The sequence below is a fragment of the Sciurus carolinensis genome, chromosome X, assembly GCF_902686445.1.
Source record: "Sciurus carolinensis chromosome X, mSciCar1.2, whole genome shotgun sequence".
Lineage (NCBI taxonomy): Eukaryota > Metazoa > Chordata > Mammalia > Rodentia > Sciuridae > Sciurus > Sciurus carolinensis.
The window spans coordinates 29526937-29548442 of record NC_062232.1 but is presented as its reverse complement, the minus strand read 5'-3'; the positions used below and the strand labels follow the sequence as shown (position 1 = coordinate 29548442).

At 34.1% G+C, this 21506-nt stretch overlaps 1 protein-coding gene and 1 pseudogene across 1 annotated transcript; both read right to left on the bottom strand.

Moving 5' to 3' along the window:
• Positions 1–10153: 10153 nt before the first annotated feature.
• LOC124971419 (calpain small subunit 1-like) lies at positions 10154–13032 on the bottom strand (annotated as a pseudogene).
• A 6120-nt stretch (positions 13033–19152) lies between these two features.
• LOC124972227 (40S ribosomal protein S27-like) lies at positions 19153–19404 on the bottom strand. The gene has a single exon (XM_047536491.1). The coding sequence runs from the start codon at positions 19402–19404 to the stop codon at positions 19153–19155; it is 252 nt and encodes an 83-aa protein (XP_047392447.1).
• Between the last annotated feature and the right edge of the window lie 2102 nt (positions 19405–21506).

Sequence of the window (21506 nt, the reverse complement as noted above, 5' to 3'; positions counted from 1 at the left end):
CATAGATACATTAATAGCTAGATATAGGTATATGGGTTTTATATTTATATAGGTATATACACATACATACATAGACTTAGGTATATTGACATAGATGTATGTGCATAAGGATGTGTATAGATTCATACTTGTATATATGTTGAAGATGGATAAATATAAAGTAGTCCTCATTGCTATAAAAATTATCAGTAATGAAGAAGGATACAGGACATCACATATTGGTAAAATGATATATACACTTAGACAACACGGAAATTTTAAATGCATGCACCTAAAAAAAATAAAAGTTGGAAAATACATTAAGTGATTTTGCTAGAATGAAATCATCAATTTGAGTTTGAGATTTCAGTACACTCATCTGATGAACTGACAGAACTATTACACAGTTAATCAGTAAATATATAGAATAACTGAACAATATCATCAATCAACATGTCAAATTGACACTTACAATACTGTACCAACACCAGAATGCTGGGAAAAATATTTGCAAAAGAATTTGTGCATAGAATATATAAAGAACTTTCAAAAGCTAACAATAAAAAAATCCAGTTAGGAAATGGGAAAAAGATACAAATAGACATTTTACTGAAAAGTTTTTACATATGACTGATAGCACATGAAAAATTGTTCAACATTTTAGCCACTAAGGAAATACAAATAAAAAGCCACTCTGTGCTATCACTATCACTCCTAACAGAATAGCTGTAACTAAATAGTGGTGATGCCAACTACTGGCAAGAATGTGGAGAAATTGGATCATTCATACATTACTGGTGGGAATGTAAAATGCTATAGTCACTCTGGAAAATGATAGGAATTTGGGCTGGGGTTGTGGCTTAGTGGTAGAACACTTGCCTAGCACATGTGAGGCATTAGGTTCGATCCTCAGCACCACATAAAAATAAATAAATAAAATAAAGGTATTGTGTCCATCTAAAACTAAAAATTTATTTTTCAAAATAGGAATTTTCTTATAATATTATGCATACTATAACTTATCTGACAAAATGATTATACTTTTGGGAATTTGTCCATACAAAAACCTGTAAAAAGTCTACATACACAAAGCTTGTACTTTTTAGAGCATCTTTATTTGTAATAATCCCAACCTGGAAAAGTTCAGATATCCTTCAATAAGTGAGTACTTAAAGTTGTACATACATACCAGGAAATATTACTCAGCAATAAAATGAATGAGCTATTGATACACAAAATAAATTGGCTGGGTCCCAAAGGCAGTTATGCTGAATGAAAAAAGAAAAAGTTATTCTCATAATGTTGCATACTGTGTGATTACATTTATATAAAATTCTTGAACTGACAAAATTATACAGATAACTGATTAATGGTTACCAGTGGTTATGGACATAGGCAAGGATTTGGCTATAATATGGCAGCACAAGGGAATTTCTTTGAAATGTGAGAGCTTTTCTGTATCTCAACTAGTATGGTAGTTATATGAATCTGTGCATTTGAAAAAATGCATAGAACTATACACACACTCACACACCACACATTGGTTGGTACCTGTAAAAACTGGTGAAATCTGAATAAATCTGTAATGTGATTGGGTTTTTTTAGTGGGGTGTATACTGGGAATTAAACCCAGCATATTTTACCACTAAGCTACATCCCCAATCCATTTATTTATTCATTTGTTTATTTATTTTTGAGATAGAGTCTTGCTAAATTGCTTATGACTTTGCTGTGTTGCTGAGGCTGGGCCTTGAACTTGCAATCCTCCTGTTATCAGCCTCCAGAATCACTGGAATTACAGGTTTGCACCACCTTGCCTGGCTAATGTAATTAATTGTACTGTACTGATGTTGGTTTCCTGGTTTTGATATGACGGTATAATTACGTAAAACAGTACAATTGTGGGAATCTGGAAGAAGTACACAGGGACCTCCATATTATTTTTGCAACTTCCTGTGGGTCTATAATTATGGAAAATTACAAATTATAAAAATAATATTTATAAGATTCATCTACTCAGGTCATAGCATTTCCCACTTGAACAGCATTGTATATAAGAAAATTATCTCTATAATTAGTATCCATCTATCTAAAGATGCTCTAGCAAATGTAAAAATCACAGGTATACTTGCAGTAACCCAACAATCAACAGATGAATGGATAAAGAAACCGTGGTATATATACACAATGGAATATTATTCACTCATAAAGAATAAAACTATGGCATTTGCAGGTAAATGGATGGAATTGGAGAATATCATGCTAAGTGAAATAAGCCAATCCCCAAAAACCAAATGCCCAAAATTTTCCCTGATAAGTGGATGATGATACATAATGGGAGTGTGAGCGTGGGGATAAGAGAAGAGTGGAGGAACTTTAGATTATGTAGATGGAAATGAGAGGGGGAGGGAGCAAGGGTATGAAAGAGGGTGGAATGAGACAGACATCATTACCCTATGTACAAGTATGATTACACGAATGGTATGAATCTACATCGTGCACAAGCATAGGAATGAAAAGTTGTACCCCTTTTGTGTATAGTGAATCAAAATGCAGTCTGTAAAAATAAAAAACAAATAAAAGAAAGAATCCATTATGTAAACAGACTTTTAAAATGATTTCTGTCTATCAAATATGTAAAATGGCTTTAATTGAACAACTTATCTTCTACTTGCAAGCATATGGAAATATCAGCATATCAAAATACAAAAAACGTCATTAGAAAAATAAACAAATGTGTGGATACAGTGAAGATGCTTTAAGTCTGTAGAAGTCAAATATAGTACATGATTTTTTCTTTAGGAAATAAAGCATTATGGTAGATTCATACCTGGATAATATTGGAGCTTATTACCAAGCACATTTATAGATTTTAAATATTGAATTTTTCTGGATAATAAATGTGGAATAAAATTTATTTGTGATTATTTCAAAGAAAAAATCATCTAAGACATTTTATGCCAGTGTCTATGTACGTTAAATGTGTGTGGTGGGAAAGGAATATTGATTTCCTATTTTGACTTTAAAATGTTCATGATTCAATTCTGTTGCAAGTAACAGAAAGTGCAATTCAGACAAATAAATTAATGATGGTGGAAACCTGGGCAGACTACCTAATATAATAGATGAATGAAAGAATCAAGGTTTTCAAACCTTAACAGACTAGGGAAATGAACTGAAACTAACAATGCAACATTAAATTTCACAATTAAAACAGAAAAACTGACAAAATCTTGACAGGATAATATTTGTCACTGTGTGTGAGAGCATGGTACAGTGATCATCCTGTCAGGGTTGATACCCTGGTGCCACCGTCAACTGGTAATGAATTCTTGGCAATGACTCTTACTACTCTGCATCAGCTTCCTCATTGGTTAAGTGGTAATGATGATGATTGATAATGGTAATGATGACGATGATGCCTATCCAGAGTGACTGTGAGTATTAAGTAAAATAATACAGTAAAATGGTCTCTGGCACCCAGTAAACTGTCAATAAATGTTGAATTAATAGCTATTGTTGCCTGAAAAGTTTGCATGAAAATAAAGTCTTTAACGTTACACACAGATAAAATTGAGAAAACTGAAGAAACCATGAAGGATGGGGTATTACCACTTCTATTTGGACCAATCATCTAAGGGAATCTGGGAAGTGTAATAACTGTAGTTTAGGGCCTGGACTTTGAAATAGGCCTGATCCAGAAGCACATCCTGCCTCTGACATTTATCAGCTATCTGACTTTTGGAAAATTGCTAAACCTTTTTAAAAAATTTGTAATGGGGGTAATAGTAGTGACTGCATCATAGAGTTGTTTCAAGGATTCAAAGAGACATTAGGCAGACTTGGAAATGAGTGATAGCTCAGTCACAATATCTTCTTTTGTTACTATTATGTGATTGCTGTAAAAGCCATCATTTATTTCTAGAATACACTCTAAGAAAGGAATGTCACCATATTCTGGGGAACATTCTGAATTTTGTAATCATGGGAAGAAATATCTTTCCTTAGCTTATGCTAAACTCTTAGCTATGTTAATAGAATATTTCTACAATACCAAATCTAGTCCTTTCTTTGTTCATTCATTTTCTTGTTTCCATCCCTTATTTCTATTCTTAAATACTACCTCCTATTTTCACCCAAATTCTTGACAGCTTTGGCCTGAATTATGGCAGTTACCTTCTAATTTTTTTCCAGTTTCTAAAGGTAGTAGATTTCAAGATGATGGAGGGCAGGCTAGGGTCAGTCATGAGAATCATAGTTTTTCAGTGGAGAAGGTTGACTGATATCAAATTATACCCATTTAATTACCTGTATTTTTTCACTTCTATCAGATTCTGTCCCCATAGAATGTTTTTATTGCTGGTTCTTTTTAGTTATACATGACAGTAGAATGTATTTTGACATGTCATACACACATGGACTACAACTTCCTATTCTTCTGATTGTACATGATGTGGAGTTTCACTGGTCGTGTATTCATACGTGTAATATAGAAAAGTAATGTCTGATTCATTGTACTAGCTTTCCTATTCCTATTCCTCCTCCCTTCCCTTCATTACCCTTTGTCTAATCAAAAGTACTTCTATTCTTTCCTACCTTACCCCCTCACTTATTGTCAGTTAGCATCCACATATCAGAGAGAACATTCACCCTTTGTTTTTTGGGGACTGGCTTATTTCACTTAGCATAATAGTCTCCAGTTCCATCCATTTACTAACAAATGCCATAATGTTACTCTTTATGGATGAGTAATATTCCATTGTGTATATGTACCAAATTTTCTTTATCCATTCATCTGTTAAAGGGCATCTAGGTTGGTTCCATAGTTTAGCTATTGTGAACTGAGCTGCTATAAACATTGATGTGGCAGTGTCACTATAGTATACTGATTTTAAGTCCTTTGGGTATATACCAAGGAGTGGAATAACTGGGTCAAATGGTGGTTCCACTCTAATTTTTTAGAGGAATCTCCATACTCCTTGATAGGAATTTGGTAAACACATCTTTGCACCTGTTGTTAGGATAATGCCTTTAATTATGACTTTATAGGTTAATAATAGTGCACTTACTGACTATTCGCTAATTATCAGGCATATAGTATCTCATTATATTCTTAGGTGAGAATAGTTACTATGTCAATTTTAACTTTGAGGAAAATGACTTGAAAGTATACTAACACTAGAGAAGAATGAAATTGAGACTGAGTGCCAGATCTGTCAGTCAGCACTAAAAACCCAGAAAGAAAAAAAACAAGAAAAAAAGACTATTTCTTGTGTGTATCTAATAAAACTTGCATTGTGGTTGGTTTCATATAGATTACCACAAATTTATAAGATACAGTCCTTGTTCTTGACCTCCAGTTGCCTTTAAATATATTGATACAGAAGTGGTATAAACTCGAAATACGCAGAATATTTCATTGCTATGGGATATGGTATTTTCTTATAACAGCAGCAGGAGTGTAAAGAAGAAAGATCCTAGTTTATTAGAGATAATTCACTGAAGAAAGTGGAGTTTGGAAAGAACATGGAAGGAAGAGTAAACAGGTTAGAAAAAAATTAACCAGTCCTAAAAATGGAATAGATAGAAGTACTTGCCAATGGTCTTGTTGGTAAGGAAACTTAGGGATTAGAAAATGGGGAATTAGTGAAATTAAAATTTATTGAACTATTTAATTGCCATAATTTATTAGTAAGCCCCAGAGAGCCATTTCAGGTTCTTGAGCAAGAGACTCGAAAGGTTTATGGTATATTTTTAGAAAATTAGTCTGGTAGTGAAGTGTTGGAGAAATAGGTCACTGGAGAACAAGATGGTAGGTGAAGTAGTTAAGTTAATTACCATGATTACCATGCCAGTGGCACAGGGAGAATAAATCTTAAAGACAGGGTGGTGTGATCTGTTTGCCATTAATCTCAGTGCAACTCTCATAGATTAACATTCTAGATAATTGTTAACATATAGTTGAACCTCTATTAAGATTTTGAGTAATTGATCCTTATCATTTAAGTTATAAACTCCAGAACTCATTTTTGTCTAAGATACTATTTTAAAAGCATGGAAACCAGAGGTATTTCTGCTCATCTGTGTACCTTAGATGAATCAAAATTGTTCTAGGTATTTTACTTGGAAACAGAACCAAAGCTCTTAGACTTTGAACAGTTTTTACCTAACAATCTTCAGCAGTACCAATTTTTTCTCTTTTTTATTATTTATTTATTTATTTATTTTTCTTTTTGCAGTGGTGGAGATTGAACCCAGAGCCTTGTGCTTGACAGGCAAGCACTCTACCAACTGAGCTATATCCCCAGGCCAGTTTTTTTTTTTCTTTTAATCTATGGTTTTCTAGTTCTCCTTCAAGATTTGCCTTAATCTAATCCAATCCCCACCCCTTTTTTATGACCTTCCACTTACGTTCAAACCATGATTTCACTAATTCTCACTCTCAGGTCACAAGGGTCTAGGTGTAAAAATCCGGTCATAAATAGCACAGAAAGCAGCTTGTATAAGTCCTCTCTTTCTCTTATAATTGAGGAATGTAAATCTCTGATTGATTTAAAATCCCTTCTAATTACATGCGCTGGGGCATCACCCTTGTTCTTTGAGCTATCCCATAGCATCTGCCATTTTCTTACAGCATGCTTTGGTGACTGTCATTTTATCCTCCTACAGTCTGAATGCGATTTGATCTTCTTCTTCCACCACATGGTCAGGCACTTGATGCTTGTTTCCATTTCCTTTACTTTGCAGAGGCAATCCTTGCTGTCAATATTACCTAAAGTAGAGACCAATATCCTTTCTTTCCACTTTGGCTGACCCTATTACAATGGTCACAAAGCAAGACTTTCTAATAGTCTCAAGATTTTTAGGGATTTTAGTGAGGTGTTTTTTTTTACTCTTCACTCCCTCTTTAATGTTCCTTCATTGTATTGCCCCAAGCACCAGAAGACTGAGGTGTGATAGTGTATGTATGTTTTCACTCTTAGCTCTATCCACATCTTTGACCCCTTGCAAATATGAGCCATTCTTGAAACTAATTTTTGTGGCTAGACACTCATTCATCTCAGATAAGTTTATTCTCAGAATCTTCTTATTTCTCCTGTAAATAGTCTCAATATTAGGCAAGCCTGACACCCACAGAGCACATAGCTTAGAAAATTCTCAAGCAGAGAACCCCTGCTACATAAAGATATAGAATTTTTCTTGTAATGAACATCTGAGAGTGAGGGCATTGAAAACTAGTTTATTTAAGCAAAGGTTGGAGCAAAGGAACAGCAGGAAAGAGCAAGGAAAAAACATCTAGTAAGATGTTTTTCCTCTTTTTGAGAAAGCGTATGCTAGTACTTGTCTTTGATTTAAAGCTTCTGCCTCAGTCTTTAATAGCTCATACCTCATATAAGAAATCACATATTGAATGCAATTTTTAGACTATTATTTTTCCATTTAAAGAAGTATTATAATAACTTATTTGTTATACTTCACATTTAGGCTCACATCAGGATCATCACCTCTTGCATATGCCCTTTGGACCCAACTACATCTCCATTGCCAGGCTTCTCAATCCAGCTCTCATTTGTGGGGTTTGCTCCTGATAGGCAATGTCTGACCCCTTCTTCAAAGGAGTGTCTTTGGCTGAAGGAAGATGCCTCTTACAGAGATGGCTGTGGGGTTAAACTGTGCCACAACCAGTACTTCAATATTCCATTATTGATGGATTAAACAGCAGGGAAGAATTTCTTAAACCAGCCGTTAGAATGTGATAAATATAAAATAACTAATCAAAAGTAATAAGAAGAAATATCAAACTATTCTATAGAAAAGTTATCAAACACAATCAGATATTTAACATAAAAGGAACCACTGACATAAAATAAATATGAAAATATAATTTATCCTTTTTTTATACTTGGAAAAGAAAACTAAGACTACAGTTGAATACTATTTTGCTGATCTAAAAAAGCAAAAATTAATCCTGATAATACTAAATGCTGGTGACTACTCATCATATTATCAATGGATACAACCTTGCTGAGTAGTAGTATAATAATATTTGTGTATCCTACACTCCAGTAATTTCCACTTTTAAGTATATCTAAAAAAAATTATACATGTATACAACAAGGTATGTTCATTTTTCTTCTTGGTAACAATTTTCAGAATAGCAAATCTGGGAGCAACAAACATCCTCTGACAGAAGGGATTAATAATTTATATTTATGTACATTCGAATATTATGTAACTGTGAAAGTTAATAAACTTCAGGTAATGGAACTACTGTGTCATGAACTTTAGCAACATAATAAATATGTCATTAGGATAACATTTTATATAACAAAAAAGGTACAAAGTCAAACATTTATTTTAAGGATATTTACTTATGTAAAGATATAATAAAATTAAAATTTTAAAAAGCTGGGTGTGATGTAGCTCAGTGGTAGAGGGCTTGCCTAAAGTAAACATGTATGATTTTATTGAAAAAGTCTGTTTTATAATTGTCATTAGCAACTCCATAGATGATTTTTACTTAATAATATCTTTAGTATATACATACTTACTATGTCTTAATATAAACTAAATTAGACTTAACATATAATTATAAAATATTAGCCTATATATAACTACTAGTCTTAATATGTATCTTAATATATAATTATAGTATGTATGTCTTAATATAATAGGCATATATAAGTATATATACAAATCAACTATTATATAATTCTATTAGATATTTTAAATTCACAATGCTTACAAAATACTTCAAATTGATATACTAGAGTAAAATATTTTTTTACCAAAACAACTGTGGAAGTGCTTTTTAAAATCATCAATTTCTTATCAATATATTTTGAGTGCCCATGATTTCTTTGAAACTTTATTTTTTATCCTGGTAAAGCATAAAATATACATAAAATTTCCCATTTTAACAATGCTCAAGTTCAGTGGTTTTTCATTGCATTTGAATTTCATTCAAATTTTTTTTTTTTTTTAAGGAGCAGCAACTTGGGTGCACATTGTTATGGGATCATCACCACAATCCATTTCCAGAATTCACATCTTCCCAAACTGAAAATTCGTACCCATTAAACAATAATTCTCTGTTTTCCCTCCCTTCAGTCCCTGGCACCTCCATTCTACTTTCTGTCCCTATGATTTTGACTACACTAGATATGGTGTAGGAGTATAATCATGCACTATTTATCCTTTTGTGATTAGCCAGTTCTAAGGCTTTCACACAACATGTCTTTAAGGTTCATCCATGTTATAGTATGTATCAGAATTTCCTTTGTAACATGTATAGTGTTACATGTCTGTAACCCCAGCAACTAGGGAAGCTGAGGCAGGAGAATCACAAGTTTGATGTCAGCCTCAGAGACTTAGCAAATAAAATTAAAAAATAAAAAGGAGTGGGGATGTAGCTCAGTAGTAAAGCACTCTCCCCCCAAAAAAAGAGAATTTCCTTCTTTTTTAAGACTGAATAATAATTCATTATATGTATCTATAAATTTTGTTTAGTCATTCATTTGTTGATGGACACAGGTTGCTTTCAACTTTTGCCTCTTGTGAATAATGCTGCTATAAACATGGGCATACCTTTTTTTACATTCCTCTTTCAAATTTTTTTTTTTTTTTAAGGAGCAGCAACTTGGGTGCATTTACTTCCTCCTGGATTGGCAGACTGTGAGAAGAGTATAGGCAAAGGCACTGGATATGCAGGTCTGCAATGACCTGGAGTTTATTTGACTGACTGGGTGGTAACTTGAATGAGTGGGTCTGAGTGTGTGGGGCCTGGAATGATCTTCCTAGAACTGAGACAGGGCCATTGGTGCATGGAAGCCACAAGAATTTTTGTTTTGGTATGGGTACAGGCAAGAGGGAATGGACAGAGTGAGGTGGGTGTAATGGGGGTGGGGTAACCGTGGAGCAGAACATGCTAGGATATCCTACAACCAGGGCTAACTCAGGGTATGGCATTTTGGGCTCTGGCTGTTGACTGAGAAGCTGATTGCCGAGGGCTGGTTGAAGGAAAGGCCTGTGGGTAGCAGGACCCATGAAGACATGACTATAGGTAGGATCTGTCCTGGGAGAGATCATGGACCCGAGGAGGCTCCCATAGTGAGGCTGTGAGGGGGCAGGTCTGGACTTCCCATTCAGGAATACAGAGTCACTGTAGCCACTCCTAGATATTCACCTGGATTTGTCCAGTGCAAATTCAGGGCCATCTTTGTCAAGAGATGTGAAGGCAAGGAATATGAAGTCCAGCATAAACAGTTGATGAAGTTCTCAAAAATTCGTGTTCCCTTTCTTATCCGAGTAGGTCTGGATGATCCTGTTGCAGAGATGCTCATTCAGGTGGAACCATGCTAACCTGCTCTTGGGAGTTCACTGCTGCGGGTGGTCCCTGACTGGTCAAAATCAAACTGTTTGTATATGGCCTGCCCCTTTTTTATGTTGTTCCATTTACTTAAACACCTCAAAGCCCAAACTGCTTGTGGTGTCACTATCTATCATGACTACCATGCTGCGACATGCGTCAATGCTGATACTATTGATTTTCAGATCAGGGTGTCAGATCAGGATCTTATTGAGAATGTTTATGAGTTCTGTGGCACTAACTTCCATATTTTCTCTTTCCAGATGAAACTGCTCAAGCTCCTCACTCTTGTTAGCCTCAAAATTGGAGTAAGGAGTGCACGGGGTTGGGTTTGAGATTGTACTGCGCAGCCACCTAGATGAAAGCGCTAATGACTCCACCCAAGATGGGCAGGACAGACCCACTGTCTCCTCCTCCTCTACACACTGCCGACCTGGGCCCTCTATCCTGCAGTTCAGACCTCTAATCAGACATGGGATCGTACTCGCCTGATTCTCACCCAGGCTCCTACCTCCCCTGCTGCTGCCGCCACAGCCACCGCATCTGCCCTTCAAGAACAAGTTAACTAGAAACAATTCTGTGACTCAGACTCAAGTCGGGCTACTTGGTCTGCGGCTCCCCAACATCTGGCTCTACTCATCCTTCAATAGTTTGAGTGTATACACAGAAGTGAAATTGCTAAAACCAATATAATTTCAAAGCAAAAATAAAATTTAAATTTTAAAAAATCCATATGCTTTATAAAAATTTTAAAAATGTTTTCCTAGAAAACTGTCTCAAACCAGAGTATTTTTATCACTGAAAAAACCCACATCTTCATTTAATATTTTTAAATCATATTATTCTGTATTTGAATGACATTTTGTATTTGCAAAATCAATTAATGATATTAGAAACAATAAAACTGTTGCCAGTAGATGCAAAACTAAAAAATAATTTCTCCCATGCATAAATACCTTGTTATATGTTTATGAGTTAGTCTGTTTTATAGGTTAATTTGTTAATATCTTTATTTGACCCATCAATTCATAGTTTTTTGTTGACTTTTTCTATTTTTACTTTTTGTGTATGAGGTCACAATATAGAGATTTGAGTATGTGAAAGAGGGAATATACGAATACATTCCTTTTAGGGGAGTGTTGGTGCTGGGGATTCAACCCAGAGCTTCATGCAAGCTAGTCAAGTGCTCTACCACTGAGCTACACTCACTTACTATGAGGAAATATCTTCCCTGAGTATCTAAAACATATTGTCTGTGTTTATTTCTTTGGCATATTTGAAATATTATTTCCTGCTTTTCTGTGCATCAAATAATTTAATTTCTAATGATCTGAAGTACATTTTCAGATACAGAGCTCAAATAGACTGTATTCTCTAGAATTAGAGAATGAATAAAATTCCACTTGAGTCAGATAAAAGGAATTCCCATCAGCTAGATGTGTACATACAATTTGTGGAAATTCTCCTAAGAAATAATCTGCCTTGAACAAAAGATGTGAATTGATTTTGATAAGATTAGTGAACTTCCTATATGTCTGCATGTGGCCCCATGTGCCTCCTTAATTGATCTCACATATCTATTATATCTAATGAAGTAGAAGTAAGAAGTAGAGAGTGAAATGATGATTACCAGTTACTGGGGGAGGTGGATGGTGGGGAAAGGAAAGATATCAAAGGGCACAAAGATTCAGTTAGAAGGAATACACTTTAGTGATCTGTTGCACAAAATGTAACTATAATAAATAATAATGCATTGTATATTTCAAAATTGCTAAAATAGATTTTAAATGTTTTTGCCACAAAATAATGATAAGTATGTGAGGTAATAAATAATTCCAAAATGTGTGTATATATATGTATATGTGTGTGTATGTATATATATATATCACATTGCATCCCATAAATAATGCAATTATTATTTTCCAACTAAAATGCAATTTAAAACCATGTCATCAATATATAACAACTTTAGAGCACACAATTTTAGAAATTGCGTTTCTGATTACCCATGCTTTAAGTAATAAGCATGAGTAACCAATATTTGTAACTGAATAATAAGACTGAATTGGTATTTTAAACAAAATGCAGTTTATACATACAATGGGCTATCATTAAGCCTTAAAAGAAAGAAAATTCGGATACATGCTACAACATGGATGAACATTGAAGACTTTATGTTAAATGAAATACACCAGTCACAATGGGACACATATTGTATGGTTTTATTTATATGAGGTACCTAGAGTAGTTGAATTCATAGGAGAAAAATGGTATTTTTTAGGGAGTGAGGATGAGGTGAGTTATTGTTAAAAATTGTGGAATTGGGGAAGAGAAAAATGTTCTGGAGATGAATGATGATGATGGTTGTAGAATAGTGTAAATATACTAATGCTGTGGAATTGTACACTTAAAGATGGTTATATTGGTAAATTTCATGTTATGCATATGCTACCAAAATATAAATAGTTTTAAATGATGACTATGAAGGATTTTCAAGGTCATTATCAACAAAACACCATTTGGAATTTCTTGTAGCTATTTCAAAGATGCAACTTCATATAAAACATTCTATTCACACAAACACAGAATATGCAATCACATGCCAAAACATAAGTCCTTTGCCATCATTTCTTTACCTGGGTAGTTTTTGGAACCTTGATATCAACTTTGTAGGGGATTCTCATGCTTCTTCACACACTCTCTCCAAGAGCTCTTTGGGACTATTCAAGGAAGTACTGGTCCAACTTTGGGAACAATGTCTTTGAAAGATACATAGCATGTGAATGCACACCTCCATGGAATAGTTTTGTTGAATTAGTTCAAAAATAAGGGCAATGACTGCCATAAATAGGATTGACAAATGACTTTATGCTGAATTGATGCATTTGACCTGTAGTCCTGCTGTGTAAGAGGGCTTACATAGGGCACAGCTGCACAGAACTGGCTTCTCTTGAAGCCTAGTCATATCTTCCTACTGCTATGAGCTTTGGGGCACACAAATTGATGGGAGTATTTCTAGATTTGTTGACTAGCTGTGCTAGTTGTCAATTTCAGATCACGCAAAATGGTACAACATTGGAATACTCAAAAATAGAAGCATGAAAATCTCAAAGTTTGAGTCTCACATTTGTTCTGAATTCTGTTGCTTTCTTCAAAATTTCTATATCATCTAAAAATTCTCTACTTGATCCTTCATATTCTTTTGGTTTACTTTCAAAGAATAAATTTGCACTTGAGATTTTGTTTATCTTCTCTTGAATAAGTTATCTGACCCTGTTGCCTGCCTCAGGAACAGCCTGCAATTTTAGTCCTATAGCCATATCCAGTTTCTGAGTATGATCTTACTAAAATGAATCTGGTGCTTCACTTTCCACACTAGAACTTCTGAGAGTCTTGAACTTGATCACCTAATTTTATTTTTATTTATTCACTTATTTTGTAAGTGCATTTTAATTACACAGAATAATGGATTTAATTGTGGCATATTTGTAAATGCAAATAACATACTTTGATCATATCTACCAGTCTGTTATCTTCCCCACCCCTTCATCCCCCCATTCCGTTCCTCTTCTCTAATATTCTTCCTACTGCTTTCAGAACTTCTTTTTTACTCCTGGTTTCTACATATGAGAAAAAATAAGTGAAACTTCTTTTATTGAGTCTGACTTCTTTTCTCTCATTATGATCTCCAGTTCCATCCATTTCCTGCAAATAACATGAGTTTTCATTCTTTTTTATGGATGAATAGTACTCCATTGAGTATATATACACCACATTTTTTATCCATTTACCTGTTGTTGGGCACCTAGGATTATTCAATAATTTATCTATTGTGAATTGTGCTGCAATAAACATGAGTTTGTAGTATTTCTATCATATGCCTGATTTGAATTCCTTCAAGTATATACTGAGGAATGGTATAGCTGAATCTACAGTAGTTCTATTTTTAGGGACTTTTTTTTTTAATCTTCATACTGATTTCCATAGCAGTGGTACTATTTTATATTCCAATCAATAGTAAGTACGTGTTCCTCCCCACCTCCAGCCTTGTGCAGCATTTATTGTTTTTTTTATTCTTTTAAAAATGTTTTTATTAGCGCATTATGGTTATACATAATAGTGGGGTTCATTTTGACATACTCATACATGCATGGAATATTATTTGCTCCATTTCAGTTCCCTGCTTTTGTATTCTCAATGATAGCCATTGTGACTGAGGTGAGATGGACTCTCAATGTAGTTTTGATTTGCATATCCCTAATGGATAAAGATACTGAACAATTTTTTCATATAATTACTGACCATTTGTACATCTTTTGAAAAGAGTCAGTTAATTTGCCTATTTATTGATTGGGTTGTTTTTGGTATTTAAGTTTTTTAATTCTTTATTTATTCTGGATATTAATCCTCTAGGGAGAGTAGCTGGCAAAGATTTTCTCCCATTCTGTATGCTGTCTCTTCATTCTGTTAATTATTTTCTTTTTTGTGCAGATTGAGGTTGGTCATTTTAGAAATGAGAGCTTGAAAATACCCTGGGAGAATCTTTTTCATCATTGACCCACTGAATAGCTTCTGCAACTTAAGATTCCCAGCAGGCCACCTACTCGGGCTGCCAAATCCCTAAATTCATCTTCATGTTTTCTTCTTTGAGCTTTTAATTTATCTGCAACAGAACAAAGTCTTTAACTTTCACCAGCTCATTTCTTGTTTCCTTCAAATTTTACTGCTATTTCTTGTTCATATACTTTATTCCATATGGATATAGATACAGATATATTTTATCATATCTTCTGCCTTTTATTATGCTACTGTGCTTTTGACTTTTATAATTTCTCTTTCAACTTTAATATTTATTTTTGCTGATGTCTTTCTGAAACAACTCCCTCCCTCCCTCCTTCCCTCTTTCCTTCTTTCCTTTTTCTTCTAAGACATGGAAACTTCATGTCCAACACATTTCTCTTCATGAAATAAGATTTTGTTCTCAAGTTCAGTTTTTATTTTTGAAATCTCCTGATGATGTTCTCAAGTGGCACCTGGTTCCTGGTCTTCTTACCTTATCATGAGGTCCTCAAACTCAGCAATCATACCTTAAGTTGATTTTTCTTGTTATTTCCTGAAAACCTCAGAATTGAGACTTTCCTGATCTATGAAGTCAGTCATAACCACTTTCATCCATCAGTTTTTGGCACTAAGCTTTCAGAACTTACTTCTGGGAGCCAGATTCTACCACTCACTGAGCTCAGGAGAACACCTGAAGGGTCAGCTTTCCCTACTGATAGACATCTTTGAGTTCTTGGACCTGTGAGGGTGTCTGAATGGGAAAGAACTCAGATTCCCATCAGCAGCAAAATTCAGTCCTTCAGGAGTCTACTGATTTTCTAATATTTTTTTAATCTAGTTGTGGAATCTCTACACTATTGGCAAAGTGTTACTTCATTCTCAAGTTGTCACTTGAGCCTACTGGAATCGACTATTTAATCTATATTTTGTTTATTAACCTATATTTAATCTTCATTTTAAAATTTTAACTTCTTTATCTTGTTTTGAAATTCCTATAAAAAAGGTAGACAATGAAGAAACTACAGATTCTTGTGAATGCTTGTGACTTCCTTAGTTCCAGTTTCTCCTGCTGGGGTTCTTCTTCTTACATAACCTTTAATTTGCAATCTGTTGTCTAAATACTGTTGTGCATCATCATCTGTGATTAGCACATTTATTGAATGCATCATGCTCTTCAGAAAGTCTGATTTACAGAAAAATAGTTGTCCATTTTGCATGTAAAACCAATGAATGATAAATGTAATCCAGAAAATATTGTATGAGAAGAAGGAGGTGGTATTTTGGTATTTATTGGCACACCATCATTTATATTAAACAGAAATACTGCTAACATCCAAAATATAAAGTGGCTATGGATTTTGTATATTTTTCCAACTTATATCTTAACAAAATAAATGCTTTTGAAATTCTCAATTCTATGAATGATGTCCCTGGCTTCTACAGGTACATCCATGATGGAAGTAAAGAACAGATATCATTTGTTGTGTTTCACAACCCTTCCTTAGATTTCCATTGCATAAAACTTGTCCTCCATATAGTGTTCATATGTGCACACACCTAGAAACCACCAGTCATATTCTAGGTTGTATTTTCTCATTCCATCTTCCATTGCTTATAAAATCTGAGATGTGGTCAGGTGACTGAACAATTCTTTTATCATTTGTCTTCTGTCAATCTAAAGTTGTCCAGAGACATGTGACCCTTTATATTAAAAAGGACATCATCATACTTAATGTCTCTATAGACATAATAAAATTGAGGAATGGAATCTATGGCTAACACTATTTTACCAATGATCTTGCCAAATCATTTGGTAGATTGTCTTCAAATTTATTTAGCAGCATCAGTTAATTATCACTTCCATAGTGATGGCTACTAAGTACAAATACTTTTCATCTTGAACATTTCAAGCATATTCTTTTCCAAGATGAAGAGCATACACAGAAAAAAAAAAGAAGTGATCCACTGATGATCATAATTCATCAACATATCAAGTTCTTCCTGGAAATGAACATTATCTGCTTTTTAAAGCAACGTCTGTACACTGAGGATTTTCTTTGCATGAATTTTTTTAGTGTTCATTTTGATAACAATCTCATAGAAGACACCACTTTTGATGAGTTCTGTTATATCAGTTTTCTGGTGGAAGATGCATTTCCTTCATCAGTTTTCTAAACAGTTTAGTACACTCGAGAACTTTATCATATGTATGAGAAATTTGGTCACATGATTGTAGCACAGGCAGAAATAGTCATCAAATAGCGTCTCTATGTTCTGAGTGCTCTCTACATATATGATTTGAAAGTGTTCTTCAAGGAAGATTTGCCTATTCTCTTTTGTTTATTTTTATTTATTCAATTATTTATATCACTGTGGATTCTGATACTTATTTTATGACAAATTATAATCCTACACTATTTCATTGATCAAATTATTTCAGCATCCACCATTGGAAACTCTTCTGACTGTCTCCTGTGTTCCTTTGTAATGCTTTTCATGGTTATTTTTTTAGATACCTTCTTACTTTCAGTCACTATAAGATAATCCATGTTCATCTTGCACATTCTTTGCCCCTGTTCTAGCATCAGCCACTTCTCTAAGGAGGCCTTGTTCCTTTTACTGGAAAAAGGTATTATTTGTTACAGAATGGATATTAGGTGTATTCATTGCTACTGGGTGATTTTAGACTTTCTCAGTTGACAGAACAAGGAAATATATGTGCAAATACTAACTTTTGCATATTCACATACCTATAAATATTTCTGTATGTATACATCTGCATTGTATTAAATTAAACATGATTTGATTCTGGTATCTTCAATTCAAATTCAATACCAGTGGATAAGTTTATCATTCCCTTCCTTCCTGTGTGAAATATCCCAATCCAACAGTGAGAAACCTTTATTTGTTATGTGATATCCATTTATTTATTTGTTAAATCAGTTCACATGTATAGTACTTCCAGTGTTGCTAACTTTTAACACCATAGGAAATAATTTTAGCAACCATGATTGTATTGCAATTATCTAATCCATTTATTAAAAAATATTGTATAATATTGTTTTTAAGACATGACATGCCATGTAACATAAAATTCATCACATATATAGTAAAATTTTGATGTTTCAATGGAGATTAAACCATACATATGTTGGTTTTAAATGAAAAGCAAGTTAGAAATGTACTGTGAAAATAGTACAGGAATGTCTAGGAGAGAGAATGTTGAATTTAAATCAGGGCTGGTGATCAGCTGCCACACAGTGATATATTCTCACCAATAGATAAAATCTTAAAATACTTATTTGCTAATTGGTAACCAGTCACTGAGTGCCACATCCAGTAATTTAGGTGCCTCAAACAATCCCTCTGGAACTTGAACTTGTTCAAGATCTATTTACTAAACGGTTAAGGTCTGTCATAGCCAGGGTTCCTGAGGATCCTGAGCAATTTATCTACAGCTCTCTTTTACTTTGTAGGATTCATTGGCATGAGCAAAATGTTTTAATACCATCCTGTTTCCAGAGGAAAGATGACTGTGTATCCAAACAACATAGTTACTATGGTTCTGATGACATCCATAGCAATGCATCTGCACACTTGTGATTGCTAATACAATTGCACAAAAGCTTAGTGTCATTAGCAAAAAAGCTATTTCCTCTAATAATTTTTTGTCACAAGAGCTCCTTGTTGGGGCCTGATTTAGTTGCAAAACCTCAAACCCATGTCAATCAACAGTTTTCTTAATCAAGAGTGAGATATGATTTAGCAAAATTCTTGGCCTTTGTTGTTGGTACTAGGAATTGAACTCAGGGGGATTTAACCACTAAGCCACATTCACATTCGATTATTTTTGTCCCTCTATTTTTCTTTTTTTAAAATTTTACTTTATTTTTTAAATGTTAAGCTACATTTTTATTAAAGTTGATTGTGTTGTATAGATTAACAATCAGTTCTTAATACTTAGAAAACATAAAAGTAACACTCCCACTTATCTAGTATTCCAGTGCTTAAATCAAGCTCTGAAGATTTACCCAATGAGTCTAGGTGGATAAAATGTCCCAAATGGACTTTTTTTTAGTACTTGGTCACTTACTTGCCCCAAATGACTCTAGTATTCCACTCTTCTGGATGCCCCTGAACACTTGAGACCAGAACTTCCTAGCAGTTAAACAAGACAGTAAACAGGATATATCCAAAATGTGTTTATTGGGATGTTTTCCCACTCATCTTGTTTCAGACTGCTTTTAGTGCTGCTTCCTACTGAAGGAACATCCTTCTGTAAGTCTTGCTTTTCCTCCTGTAGGCTGGCAGAGGACAGTTGAACAGCCAACACACAAACCTACTGTTTGTGCATGACTAAAAACTGTCGTGACTTTATAGCAACCTGAATATTTCACATCCAGGATATAGGAATAGGGGCTCTGCACCAGGCACTTCTTATGTTTCCTCTTCTCCTCTTCTGGAGAGGGATGAAGGAGGTGTTTTGCCAGAGGCATGTTCTCTTGGGGAGGTCGTCACCTCCGGAAAGCCCTTTTTTTAAACTTTAGAGAAAGGGTCCTGCTGAGTAGCTGAGCTGCTTTGGTCCTCACTAAGTTGCTGAAGCTGGCTTTGAACTCTTGATCTTCCCTCGTGGTGTGCGCTTTTTTTTAAATTTAAACACAACTTGTTTACTTTTGAAATTGTAGGTTTTAGGGTACTGCATTGTCCATGATTTCTGACTTCAAAGCAGTTTTTAAAAGGACCTTGTATATATAGATAATTTAATATGTGAGTTAGGAGAGAGTTCAAATGATAAAAATTATAATTTATACCATACCCATTGATAGGTACTAATTAATCTTTCCAAAGCAACTCTTGATATTTATTATAGTGTACTGAACAGTGATAAAGCATATTTCAAAATGTGTAAGCCAAGAGTAGTCTTGCACACCTATAATCCCTGCTACTTGGGAGACTGAGGCAGGAGGATCACAACTTTGAGTACAGCCCCAGCAATTTAGGGAGACCCTGTCTCAAAACAAAACCATAAAAAGAGTTGGTGATGTAATTCCGTGGTAGAGCACTTGCCTAAGCCTGTGGGAGGTTCTGGACTCAATCCTCAGAACTGAAAAAGAGAGAAAGAGACAGAGAGAGAAGGAGAAGGAGAAGGAGGAGGAGAAGGAGAAGAATGAGGAGAAGGAGGAGAAAAATAACTGTTTTTTAGGATATTTTAATCTTTTGGAAACCCCATTCTTGGCTCAAACCGTCTACACTGCTACACATTAACAATGAACAATTTTGACTTATCATCATGGTTGCTAGGTCAGGCAGTGGAAAATCTCAGAAGTATTTCAATAACGATTTAATTGATCAAAAGAAATTTCCCATCAATTTTAAATTTATATTTAGTGCAAGTTATGCCGGTTTTAATTTTCAAGTACCACAAAAATAGACTTTTAGGGCATCTTGGTTTTTAATTTAGTTTTTTAAATTATTATTTTTGTCTCCTTTTAAAAGTTTTTTTGAAACAAAATAAAGCAAGCAGTATGAAACATACTTGTATATTTTAACAAAAGTCATTGTAAAATGCATTCTTTTTTATCCACAGGTCTAGTCAGGAAATTGTGCATTACAGATGCCCCAGGCATCTACCATGTTTCCTTCCCTATCACAACATGGTATAAATTTTGTAGTCACTAGGATTCTATAACTATTGATTTCTGTAATGTTGGGAATTTCACATTAGAGAATTTCAGCCTTGTTCTTCAGGCTTATTAAGGGTGTTAAAGGAAATCAAAGTTTATTTACTTCCTTCAGGCTAAAAATAAAGGTAGAAGTAATGGAAATATTTTGTTCTGTTTATAAATTTACATCCAATATAAGACTACCTATATTTCTCCCATTCTGTTAATTGCTTTTATTCAGTATGTTTAACTATCTTAATTTAATACTCTTAGCTTTATTCAATTTCAGTATTTAATTTTGTTTGACCTTTATCTAAAACCTGAACATTTTCTGTATTCCAATGGAACAGAAATCAATATAGAAAGTGCTTTAATAAAACTGTTTCAGAATTTCAGCAGATTCAGATTCATTATTTAAATGCTTGGATTTTATTTAAAGATGAATATCATTTTAAAGAATCTTGGAGAAAGTATTCATGCTCTTACTTTCAAAATAAAAGTATCATCTATTTGCTTTGTTATCTCTCATTTAATGAAATCATAGTTGTAAATACCATTTTGGATCACTTTAGTCATTAAATATCCAAATAATACTTATTGTAATAGATGAATGATAGGTGACATTGGCAGTGAAATTGACCTATGAATAACAGCTGGACATGAGGATATTTGATTAAGGAGGGTATTTCATGATTTACATTCAGTGGAATTTTGATTAGTGCAGCATGAGGTCATACCTTAAAATGGGTCTCACAGACTTGGAAAGGATGTGATCATTGAATAGCTACCCAGTTTCTTCTTAGTTAAGTGGAACTATCTGCATGGTATACTGAGAACCATGTCTCCATCTGCTCTGCCCTAAAACACACAAAAGGGTGGGGGTTAGCAAATAGTACAGCTCACTATGGTAAATGATCATCTTTCTGATATATTTT

Bases quoted from the DNA above. Each gene is read 5' to 3' on its own strand.
- LOC124972227 (XM_047536491.1), bottom strand. From the start codon at position 19,404: ATGCCTCTGGCAAAACACCTCCTTCATCCCTCTCCAGAAGAGGAGAAG.